This window comes from Oncorhynchus gorbuscha, linkage group LG14 (assembly GCF_021184085.1).
Source record: "Oncorhynchus gorbuscha isolate QuinsamMale2020 ecotype Even-year linkage group LG14, OgorEven_v1.0, whole genome shotgun sequence".
NCBI classification, from domain to species: Eukaryota; Metazoa; Chordata; class Actinopteri; order Salmoniformes; family Salmonidae; genus Oncorhynchus; species Oncorhynchus gorbuscha.
In genome coordinates this window covers 9825546-9838461 of record NC_060186.1, presented here as the reverse complement: position 1 = coordinate 9838461, position 12916 = coordinate 9825546, and the positions used below count along the sequence as shown (strand labels likewise).

The 12916-nt window shown below is 46.2% G+C and overlaps 1 protein-coding gene across 4 annotated transcripts in view; it reads left to right on the top strand.

Annotated features, from left to right (window-relative positions):
- The window catches only part of LOC123994391 (protein kinase C and casein kinase substrate in neurons protein 2-like), a 35287-nt gene that overhangs the window by 14556 nt on the left and 7815 nt on the right, over nt 1-12916 (top strand). For 2 of the 4 annotated variants that reach the window (XM_046296918.1, XM_046296916.1), the window contains exons 2-9: nt 2459-2549; nt 2687-2843; nt 3030-3265; nt 6564-6719; nt 6958-7133; nt 7461-7581; nt 10572-10616; nt 12491-12615. In XM_046296918.1, coding sequence (XP_046152874.1) covers nt 2493-2549; nt 2687-2843; nt 3030-3265; nt 6564-6719; nt 6958-7133; nt 7461-7581; nt 10572-10616; nt 12491-12615 — 1073 coding nt within the window. In that variant the 5' untranslated portion in view covers nt 2459-2492. The remainder of the gene's footprint in view (nt 1-2458; nt 2550-2686; nt 2844-3029; nt 3266-6563; nt 6720-6957; nt 7134-7460; nt 7582-10571; nt 10617-12490; nt 12616-12916) is intronic. The other 2 variants (XM_046296919.1, XM_046296917.1) reach the window with 1 other exon arrangement.

Here is a 12916-nt window from a genome sequence, read left to right as displayed (position 1 = left end):
TGTTGTCTGGCCCAGGGGCTTATGGTAACCCTTTAGCAGGAGACCACTAATGTTGTCTGGCCCAGGGGCTTATGGTAACCCTTTAGTAGGAGACCACTAATGTTGTCTGGCCCAGGGGCTTATGGTAACCCTTTAGTAGGAGACCACTAATGTTGTCTGGCCCAGGGGCTTATGGTAACCCTTTAGTAGGAGACCACTAATGTTTGGCCCAGGGGCTTATGGTAACCCTTTAGTAGGAGACCACTAATGTTGTCTGGCCCAGGGGCTTATGGTAACCCTTTAGTAGGAGACCACTAATGTTGTCTGGCCCAGGGGCTTATGGTAACCCTTTAGTAGGAGACCACTAATGTTGTCTGGCCCAGGGGCTTATGGTAACCCTTTAGTAGGAGACCACTAATGTTGTCTGGCCCAGGGGCTTATGGTAACCCTTTAGCAGGAGACCAATGTTGTCTGGCCCAGGGGCTTATGGTAACGCTTTAGCAGGAGACCAATGTTGTCTGGCCCAGGGGCTTATGGTAACCCTTTAGCAGGAGACCACTAATGTTGTCTGGCCCAGGGGCTTATGGTAACCCTTTAGTAGGAGACCACTAATGTTGTCTGGCCCAGGGGCTTACGGTAACCCTTTAGTAGGAGACCACTAATGTTGTCTGGCCCAGGGGCTTACGGTAACCCTTTAGCAGGAGACCACTAATGTTGTCTGGCCCAGCGGCTTATGGTAACCCTTTAGCAGGAGACCACTAATGTTGTCTGGCCCAGGGGCTTATGGTAACCCTTTAGCAGGAGACCACTAATGTTGTCTGGCCCAGGGACTATGGTAACCCTTTAGCAGGAAACCAATGTTGTCTGGCCCAGGGGCTTATGGTAACCCTTTAGCAGGAGACCACTAATGTTGTCTGGCCCAGGGACTATGGTAACCCTTTAGGAGGAAACCAATGTTGTCTGGCCCAGGGGCTTATGGTAACCCTTTAGTAGGAGACCAATGTTGTCTGGCCCAGGGGCTTATGGTAACCCTTTAGTAGGAGACCACTAATGTTGTCTGGCCCAGGGGCTTATGGTAACCCTTTAGCAGGAGACCACTAATGTTGTCTGGCCCAGGGACTATGGTAACCCTTTAGCAGGAAACCAATGTTGTCTGGCCCAGGGGCTTATGGTAACCCTTTAGTAGGAGACCAATGTTGTCTGGCCCAGGGGCTTATGGTAACCCTTTAGTAGGAGACCACTAATGTTGTCTGGCCCAGGGGCTTATGGTAACAATCTCCTTCCTTTCCATTGTAAAGTCATGTTGGTCAAATCTACAATAAAAACGGTTGATCATCAACCTCTCTGTCGATGACTCTTCACCTCACACAATCATTACCCTGACAGCACTTTAGTGTGTGTGTGTGTGTGTGTGTGTGTGTGTGTGTGTGTGTGTGTGTGTGCGCTAGAGAAGCACAACAGAGCGCATGTGTTGGTCAAGTGTTGTGAAAGCCACTCTTGTCTGTGGTCCTCCCTCCAGCCACAACAACCCTCTCTCTGTTCCCCAGCCCTAGCTGTGGTTTGGAGGACATGGGCCACTGACCACCAGGAAACACACACTATCTTACACACAATCATGAAGAGATGGCGAGAGGATCAGGGGCCTACTTGGAAGCTGAAGATAGAGCAGCGATTTAGAGAGAAAGCAGACAGAGGGGGAGGATGGAGAGAGAAAGCAAACGGGGGGAGGAGGATGAAGGAGGAGAGGAACAGAGGTCTTTCTGTCAGTGGAGTTCCGCTGTCTTGTCACTCCGCAAACGGAAGCTCCCCACAGTGTGTGCTAAAACGACAGATAAGTCACACATACTAGGCCCTCTGTGCCACTCTGCACAGAGCTGTGTGTTGTTGTTTTTCAGGCTGTAAGGTTTTTGAAATGGGTGAACACACTCACCTGCTGTTTAGATTCACACCAGATTACAGATTGCACACACTCCTATCTGTCTCGCTCCGTTGCCCCTCTTGTTCAGTCTTTCTCTCTTGGATCATATCTTTGGCCGTGGTCCCAGCTCAGCATTTCTCAGGAGTGTCACAGTGACGGCGTGATAATTACGTTGCCTGGGTGTTGTTTGTGGCCTTTTATGATAATGGTCTTTTACTAGTTTTTACTAGTCTCATTGTCATACGCTTCATCTTCCTACTCATGGAGAGAAAGGAGTAGCCTAGTTGTGTGTGTTCGTTCATATGGTACGTAGGCTAGTAGCCCCACCAGGCTGTGCTGCCAGGGTGTCAGAGTATTAAGTCTGCCCCACACAGGGCTCTCTACACGTGGTAGAACACTGGAAAGACTGGACAGACAGACAGGACAGAAAGTAAAACTTTTATTTAATGCAATAAAAATAGCACTTTTTTTGAAGACCTCAGTGCTGTCCTGTCCCCTGCAGCCAGTCTGTAGAACAGCCAGTCTGCTGTGTGTTATGGTGTTGTTGACTGTGTGTTTCAGCCCCTGAGGACTGTGGGTACGGAGGGCAGCAGCCATGTCCGGCTCCTACGATGACTCCATGGTCGACGTCTCCAGTGACAGCTTCTGGGAGGTGAGACTGTAGACAACATACAGTATAACACATACAATTAACAAACATACGTCATTATATGATACACACACACCCTCTCACCTGTCCCCCCCCCCCCCCTAACTCCAAGTATCTCTCCCTCCCTCTCTCTCTCTCAGGTGGGGAACTACAAGCGGGCAGTGAGGCGGGTGGACGATGGCAGTCGCCTGTGTAACGACCTGATGAACTGTCTCCATGAGCGGGCGCGCATCGAGAAGTCCTACGCACAGCAGCTCACAGAGTGGTCCAAACGCTGGAGACAGCTTATTGAGAAGGGTACACACACACACACACACACACACACACACACACACACACACACACACACACACACACACACACACACACACACACACACACACACACACACACACACACACACACTTCAGTGGTCCAAGCACTGGAGACAGGTCTCCATCACCGTAAGCATGTGTGTTATTATCTAATCATGTGCATCCCCAGGCCCTCAGTACGGGACCCTGGAGCGGGCGTGGGGTGCCCTGTGCACTGAGGCGGAGAAGGTGAGCGAGCTCCACATGGAGGTGAAGGCGGTGCTGATGGGGGAGGACTGTGAGAAGCTCAAGGTGTGGCAGAGGGACTACTACCACAAACAGATGATCGGAGGCTTCAAGGAGACCAAGGAGGCTGACGACGGCTTCCGCAAGGCCCAGAAACCCTGGGCCAAGAAACTGAAAGAGGTTGGGGAGTCGCGCAGACAATACGCACACGCACGCGCAGACAATACGCACACGCACGCGCAGACAATACGCACACAATACACGCGTCGCTCTGGATAAGAGCGTCTGCTAAATGACTTAAATGTAAAATGTAAACGACAATACGCACACAATACACGCGCAGACAATACAAACACGGGTGTGTGCAGACATTCCATATGCACGTGCAGTAAAGAAACACGCACACACACATGCACACACTCAGAACCAACCAGCTCAGATGTAAAGAAGCACACATCCATCCGCTTTACCCTGCATTTATCAGTCTGTTGATTTCTGCAATAGCCACCACACCACCACAATTATTCCCATCACCCCTCAGTTCACTTGGACACATATCACTGACTCACTGCTTTGGCTGTTTGCAGCTGCTTCTCTCCTGTAGTAGCTGCTATGTTGTACAACAAACGGGCTATTAGTGCTATTTATACAATGGTGGGTGTAATCCTAAATGCTGATTCGTTTAAACCACCATCCAGCCGGTGTCTATTTAAGCAATAAGGCCCGAAGAGGTGTGGTATATGGCCAATATACCACGGCTAAGGGCTGTTCTTTGACACAAAGCAACACGGAGTGCATGGACACCACCCTTAGCCGTGGCATATTGGCCATATATCACAAACCCCCGAGGAGCCTTATTGCTATTATAAACTGATTACCAACGTAATTAGAGCAGTAAAAATACATGTTTTGTCATGCACATAGTATATGGTCTGATATGCCATGGCTTTCAGCCAATCAGCATTCAGGGCTCGAACCACCCAGTTTATAATCCACAAATTACCACGGGCTAATCTATGATGTTAGAATGCCTGTTTACTGTGTTCCATCTGACTGTGCAATCCACTGTCTCATAGTCAGGCAATTTATCAACTAGATCTCCACTTTAAAAAGTATCTAGACATTATCTCACATTTTCTTTGAGACTAACATTTTATTTTCTATATAAACTGGCTATTTCATTAGTGTTGGCCATTCATAGGAAGCAGTGGCGTGTAACTTTACACTGGCCACACAGGCAGCTGCTATGAAAGGGAAGGCCATTGTGTGTCGAACCGGCTCTCGGTTTCTCTGTGGCGCCTTGATTGGTTATGGTGTGGGAAATACACTGGGCTGCTCTGCTGTGCTTTTGGCTAGTAGTAGTGCAGATTAACTGCAGTTAATGTGCTGATAATACAGACACACCCACATACATGCACAAACCAACACATAAACACACACACTCAAATGATGTCTGACGTCACTTCTCTGACCTGGGAGTTCTGGAACAGTCCTGTTTTTTTCTGTCATTGTAGTAAGCTGTTTACCGGGCTGTAGGCAACCTTTTTGGTCGCAGAGTTTGTAGTGTACCAGTTTCACAATCTGAGTCTTCCTGGCTGGTGTATGTGTGTGAGATATGTCACAATATGCCTCTTCCTGTTGTCATTAGGCGGTGACAGATTAGTGCAGTATGTGTCAAGGAGGTAATTAATGTATTTGAGGGCCAGACAGTGAGCCAATCGAGAGAGAGGAGATGGAAATGGGCTAACTGTCTTAAAAGGAGAGGGTGGAATGGCCTTGTCTACCGCACACACATACTCGCTCTCATGTTTCATTCTTGTCACATATGCACACAAACAATAACACTGATAGAACACATTCCGTATTTAATCTCACAATCTGCCTCACTCTCTCTTTCTCTCTTTCTTTTCTCTCTTTCTCTCTTTCTCTCTTTCTCTCAGACAGAAACAGACAGACAGACAGACAGACAGACAGACAGACAGACAGACAGACAGACAGACAGACAGACAGACAGACAGACAGACAGACAGACAGACAGACAGACAGACAGACAGACAGACAGACAGACAGACAGACAGACAGACAGACAGACAGACAGACAGACAGACAGACAGACAGACAGACAGCGCTTCCGTTCTATTATATAATCAGAGCCAATGGCAGACAGGCTGTTCCCTCTGTTTCCTTTTTCAGAGATTCCATTATAAGTGGGAGAAGAACATTGCTGCCACTCTGTCCCTGTCCCAAACAACAGGAACTAATGGCCTTTTCCACTTTTCTAATTCCTTAAAAATGGAGGAAGAGGCTTCCGCTTTCCATTTGATGTAGATTGAATCAAACCCCAGCTGTTAGGTTGACGGGTTTTGCCAATCGCCAGAGATTTTCCCTAAGTCTATTTTAGTTTCCACCTCTTTGTTTACCAGAGTCTGAATTGGGTGCTTAGTCTTTAAGACTTTCATTATCGTATTATTTTGTTACCTTGACTTAATCATTCTCTTGCCTTCCAAAGACCCCCGCCACCATTCCTCTCACCTTTATTCTTTTGAAAAAGCATTGTTCCTTAGCAGTGGCAGCCCAGCCAATAAGCGACATAAGCAGATGCTTTTTGGGGGGTTTTATTCCCGCCCCATGGCAAAATGTGTACAATGTCAACACATCCCTTTGAAAACGGTCTCGATATGAGTCAAACAGTTATTCTTGTGTCAAAAAGTGTAAAGACTACAAAGTGTAAATATGATAATAGTATCATCTAAAACAAAGTTTGAAAGATCTGTATGTCACAACGGGTAAATGAAGGTTGGGTTTTGATTTGACGATGTCCGTTTGGCCACTAACATGGGGTGAACATCTGCGGTGATGGCATACAGTGAGACACACCTGCCCAGCAGCTCTGATTTTGTTTACATGAGACAACACATTGCACATTTCTTTTACTTGACAAATACTTATCCAAAAACCTTAATGTAAAATTGCGCATCTTAAACATCCTCTGCAAAATCGTCCAAATTAACTACAGATTTTCTTGAGTTGTCTTAGATTAATTCTGGGGATTTTAAGGAAGTGAAATAGGCTTCTGTGTCTACAGTGTCTCATGGGGGACAAACATCATTAGCCAATTGCAGAATCGGTCAGGAAATATGCCTCCAAGACTGAAATCCTGTTTTTGCAATGAGCAACAGAAAAACACGAGCAAATCGGCGTGTTCAGTGGCAAAAAAAACTGCACATTTCTCTCCTCCGCCAAGAGGTGGGCCACTAAATGTTTTGCCTGCGACGTGGGGGGGACCCCCAGGCAAATTTTGCTTATGGCCCCCAAAAGGCTAGAGCTGGTCTTGTTCCAAAGCTTGTGTCTGCCACTGTAAGTGTGGAATCATATTGAATAGTCACTTAGCTACTGCGCCATGCTAACTTGGTTATCCATTGGCTACATAAGCATGATGTTAACCGCTGTACCTTTCCTTCTCTGTGCCATATGGCAGATGGAGACTATGAAGAAGGCGTACCACGGGGCCTGTAAGGAAGAGAAGCTGGCCACCAGCCGGGAGAACAACAGCAAGCTGGAGAACCACAGCAACCCTGAGGCCCAGAAGAAACTGCAGGACAAGGTGGAGAAGGTCCAGCAGGAGATGGAGAAGGTAGGGATGGGGGTGGGGGAGAGGGGGGTTACACTGGTGTAAAATCATCTCTGTGTGGACATGTGTTTTATGTCTATGTTGTGTGTCATGGCTGGAATGTGACTGACCATTTGAGTATCCTGACAATATGGAGCAAATGTTTCAGCTCCGTATGTCTGTCCGTGTGTGTGTGTGCTTACCTATGTGTATGTCTCCTTACGTGTGTGTGTGCTTACCTGTATGATCCTCTGGGTCCCAGACTAAGGAGCGCTATGAGAAGTCTCTGGAGGAGCTGGACAAGGTGACTCCCCAGTACATGGAGAACATGGAGCAGGTGTTTGAACAATGGCAGCAGTTTGAGAACAAACGCATCACCTTCTTCAAAGCACTTCTGCTGGAAGTCAAGCATCACCTCGACCTCTCCACCAATCACAAGTAGGCTATGACACCTCCACCAATGATGAGTAAGACCCCTCTGCATATCAATTCCAAATGGACCCCTAGCCTCTGCATCCTAAGCTTCAAAGCTTTATTTTCCTTCTGATTGGCTGCTATTCAATCCTCTTATATCTACAGGAGTGGTTAGGGAGTAGGTGATAAGGGTCCATTTGGATTTGAGGCTCTACAACCCAGATCTACCTAGGGGGGGGGATTTGGGATTGGACATGGTTCACCATCCATCATTAGGGAAATGCTGATGTGTACCCTCTCGCTCTCTTTCTTTCTCTCACTCTCCTGTCTTCCTCTTCTCTCCCTCTCTAGATTCCAGACAGTCTACCACACGTTGGAGGACACTATCTCTGCTGCTGACGCTGTGGAGGACCTCAAGTGGTTCCGCTCCAACCACGGTCCTGGCATGCCCATGAACTGGCCCCAGTTTGAGGTACGGGATGAGTGAGAAGGATGGGAGAGGAATGGGAGAGAGGTTTAGCTCCAATGAACTGGCCCTAGTTTGAGGTACACGTATTGGGAGAGTATTGAGGAAATGAGAGATGGGAGAGAGTGGCTCAGTGTCAGTGAACGGTTCTGAGTTTGAGGTACATGGTGAGGCAGAAAAGTTGTTACATTGGTATTAATAACTCAACAAGATTTATGGCTCTGTGGAAAGATTCCATTGGAACTACTCTTCCCACTCTGCCATTTCTCCTTCCAGGTCAGGGGTGTCTAAGTAATTTTGCCTCGGGGGCTGCATTCTGTCTTCGAGGTCCGAAGGGTCGCGCTGAAAATGCTAATTCCATGTCGTCAGAATGTGATTCTATTACCGCCACGCCAGTGGTCACAAGTCATGAAGGCAGTCAAATTCCACGTGATCGTTTAGTCACGGTAATAAGTTTCTCCAAGCTCTGATGCTGCGGATGGCATTTGTAGCCTACCAAACCTGTTAACTGCCTGGTATTCAGCACTCTATTTTCCCTCTAATCACTCTGACATCAATGCAAATGTAATAACAAATCGAATCAAACACTTGAGAGCCCATGAGCTCATGTTGCGCCACATTTCAATAGGCTATGCAATTGTGAGAAAACAGTGATGGCCTCTACTAAAATGAGGAGACTTACCTTTCTATAGGCTAGGCTTACTATATTTATTTTTAAACTTCCCTAACATTAAGCACATTGCTAATGGAACATTTCGCTTATAGCTTACTACCATGTGCAAATCTTTTGCACTTATAATGTGAAGAAATGGCTAATAGTTTATCAACAGTTTAAGCTAAACGTTCTAATCTGTCAGCCACATTGCGTAAAAAAGTTTTTTTAATGCCAGTGGTTGTATTAATTTGGGAACTATCGCATCCCCAACTGTCCCAGACTATGTTTGGAATATTCATTTCTCGCACAGAATAGAATAGAATATTTGTACTATGAGGGATAGTAGATTGACATAGGCTAGTACTCTTGCTGTTCGTTAGGCCTACTCATCTTGTTGGCTGACGAAAAGTAAATGTGGACAGTTCCAATATCTTCGATATGCACCTCGGAACTGGATAAGGATGACACTGTTTGCGTCCCCCATGTGTCTTTCTTCACTTGTAGCCTCTGAGAAAGAACTGATCACATGACGGAGCGCGCAGCCCTCCGGGAGAAAGGCAAAAGGCATGGAATTTTTTGGGGTGCGTTACGGCCACACAAAGGGGATGCCACCATGAAATTCTATGCATGATCAAGTGCTTGTCAAATTGTGAATGAGTGGCTGATGTTGTGTGTCCAGCCTGCGCAAAAAACAAAGCAGCACTCATGCCTTTCGAGCGACTTATTTTCAAATCCTCATGAGTCGCGTCATGCGACCTTACAATATATTTATAAATCAAAACGTAAAGCCCAACGTTTGTATAGCAACTAAAGTTACATGAATAATAACTCTAAATGAAGCATATAGGAATACCTGTTTCTTTGTTAACAGCTCAACACAGAATAACCACATGTGCGCACTACCTCATTGCTTGGAGAAAATATACTTCCTATTTTATTCAGCTTTGTTCAATTGTATTCTTCATACTATAAAATAATACCATGGAATTCTAAGCAATTCTTGTCTGCTAAATGAACTAGTGTAGCCGACAGCCATTTGGCATTGCCAGATCAGGTCCTAACATACAGACAACTCAGAGTATGCTATTCTGTTAAAAATGTTCTTCATATCATGCTTCTTCAGACCTGTCTAAAATAAATAATGGTTTAATTGTGATGGTGTAGGCTATATTACATGGGTTTATTAGACTTTTTAAAATGTATATGTTCTGAAGGTCTGCATCAGTGGCTTGGAGGCTGTGTGTGGAAGCCAGGAGTTGTTTGTTAATTAACAGTAAATTACAGTGAGACCGATAGTTATTTGCTTGACAATCACCGGCTGATTAAATTTCATGACAGCCACATCTATCCCTTATACGTAAAAAAAAAAATGCTCCCTGAATGTCTAGTGATTATTAGAGAGTTGCAAGGTCAAGAAGCTATATGTAGGTCCATTGACTATGCACAGTTATTATTAGCGAGCTGGCCCGTCAAGAAACGATGAATATAGATCCATTATATTTTCTACACTGTTTCAATTTGGTTTTAGTCATTTTAAAGTGCATTGAGTTCGTCAAGCCATTCGTCGAGTTGTACTTAAAGCTATAGTAAGGACATACTGTGACGTGTCGTACCACACACAAGCCCATTGTGACAGAGTGTGCAATCTTCCCACCGTTTTTCTGTCATTTGATAGGACACACACACAGACAGACACCAAACCTGTCTGTCAGGTTGTACCGAATACTGACTTGTCTTCAATGTGCAGATCGTAACCAAGCTCTGTCCAAGAGGAACTGATGGCGCTGTCACAACATAAGGGCATGGAGTTGGTGTCAAACCATGATACAAAACAGAAGATAGAAAAGCAAGATAAGGAACGGACACAATTTATCTTTCTATATTACTCTGTACTGTGCTACACTCTGTTAATTTATCATCAATGGGAAGTTGAAGTGTTGAGTCAGGTGTGTTAGTGCTGGGCTAGAGCAAATATGTGCCTCCTGGTATGGATTAAGGAACACTGATTTTGCACACGCTCTTATCCAGAGTTACTTTACATAGGTTAATTCAGTAATTAAAAACAAGCATTTGAGTGAGGTAGAATCTCCTCTGAAATCGATGTTCGTAGTGCTAGAAGAAGAGCATTTAAAAGCACCATAACACAAACTCCACATCAACATAACACTAAATGAAGAGCAACGTTTATCACAAGACACCTCTTCATGATCACCGACTGATACTGTGCTTAGATGTGTTCCTTTTGGATGTTAAAGCATTGTTCTTTAAATGGCTGTTCTTTACTTGGAAATAATGCTCCTGTCTTGTCCACACCCCTCCCTGCCCCCCCTCCGTTTGACAGAATGTGGACTGGTCCCGCTCCTCTAGGTCCAGAAGGTCCATTGTAGTGAGTTCTGCCTGGGAAGGACTATTCTATCACCGTGGTTCCTGGGGGGATGGTCATTTAACTCGCTCTCCTTCCTCTGTTTGCGTTTTCTCTCTGTGTGCCTGTGTGTGTTCGGTTTATGTGCCTATTCTGGCCCTCCTAATGCGTTACGATTAGCACGTGAAAACACAAGGAAATGCGCACACACACACACGTCTGTCTGATGAATGGCCTCGTCACCACGTCTGTTGTGTATGACCCGTGTGGGGATGTGCGTGACTACCCCTCCCTTCCTCCCCCTGCCTCATCCTATGGGTGTTTGTCTTCCTGGATGTCTGTATTCCAGAAGACTCCTTCTCTCATCTTTCTCTCATTCAGTTCCTCTCTTTAACCTTTCACCCTGTGGTGACCTCTGACCTCGTGTCAGCTCCTGTGAACCCTGCAGGGGATCACATGATGCCTGCCAGGTCGTGTGACGTAATTTGGCCTTAAGGGTTTACCAGTCAGGCCCTCAGACTGACCTTTCAACTTTGAGAACAACCCACTTGTTATATCTGTGGGAACAGGGAGTGACTTGGGAAAACATAGAACTATAAGTGAATTGTAACCTCTAGAGCTGTAGTAAGTCTAGGACCCTCCTGAACACCACCCCTATGTAACCTCCATAGAGCTGTAGTAAGTCTAGGGCCCTCCTGAACACCACCCCTATGTAACCTCCATAGAGCTGTAGTAAGTCTAGGGCCCTCCTGAACACCGCCCCTATGTAACCTCCATAGAGCTGTAGTAAGTCTAGGGCCCTCCTGAACACAGCTCCTATGTAACCTCCATAGAGCTGTAGTAAGTCTAGGGCCCTCCTGAACACAGCTCCTATGTAACCTCCATAGAGCTGTAGTAAGTCTAGGGCCCTCCTGAACACCGCTCCTATGTAACCTCCATAGAGCTGTAGTAAGTCTAGGGCCCTCCTGAACACAGCTCCTATGTAACCTCCATAGAGCTGTAATAAGTCTAGGGCCCTCCTGAACACCGCCCCTATGTAACCTCCATAGAGCTGTAGTAAGTCTAGGGCTCTCCTGAACACAGCCCCTATGTAACCTCTTGAGCTGTAGTAAGTCTAGAGCCCTCCTGAACACCACCCCTATTTAACCTCCATAGAGCTGTAGTAAGTCTAGGGCCCTCCTGAACACAGCCCCTGCCCTTCTGTGGATAGAGTCTCAGTATTGGATAGAGTCTCAGTATTGGACTATGTTAAAGTGCGCGTGTCTCTCTATGGGCCTGCATTGGGACAAGGTTCTCCTAATGTTGGGATGAGGTTCTGTTGGTGTTGTTTGGGATGATGTTTTGATTCAAGCCCACTCCTTAGCTTCTGGTGGAGGTTTGTGATGGCTCAGTGCTATATCTGTCTTTATGATGATGGATGTGTTTTTCTTTACACACACACACACACACACACACACACACACACACACACACACACACACACACACACACACACACACACACACACACACACACACACACTGTTTCAGTACTCCACAGCCCTGGTCTTCAGTGTTTAGTCACAGCCTGAGAAATGTTTGCCTAACGTTACCTAGTGATTGTGCTAGTTAGAGCATCGGAACTTCCAATGAGTGTGCACATTGGTGTGAGTGTGTGCATTATATCAATGATTGTCCCTAGTGTAGTATTGTTGCTAAGCAGTTTTAGTTACTAACGTTTGAACATTGATGCTGAATTTGTTGAGCTGAGCATGTGACCCATGTTCATCTGTGTCCAAGGGTGCGTGACTCTAAGTGTGTGTGTGTGTGTGTGTGTGTGTGTGTGTGTGTGTGTGTGTGTGTGTGTGTGTGTGTGTGTGTGTGTGTGTGTGTGTGTGTGTGTGTGTGTGTGTGTTTCAGGACTGGTCCATAGACTTGAACCGTACACTGAGTCGGCGAGAGACGAAGAAGAAGCCCTCCGAGGGAATCACCCTGACGGGCATCAGCCAAATGGAAGAGCAGCAGGCAGCCAAGAGCAGCAGCAGGTAACCACACACACACACACTATCAGGAAGTGGGAGGACATTTCTCAAGGTGCAGTAGATAAACGTGTCGGAAGGCCAGTGAAAGAATGTAGCTTCCAATCCTCTCTTACCACTGCTGCACATGTTCCACACACTGCTTCCACATCTAAACATCATAGTTACTGTTCCTCCACAAGACTCTCTGCACACGTTCCACACACTGCTTCCACATCTAAACATCATAGTTACTCTTCCTCCACAATAAGACTCTGCACACGTTCCACACACTGCTTCCACATCTAAACATCATAGTTACTGTTCC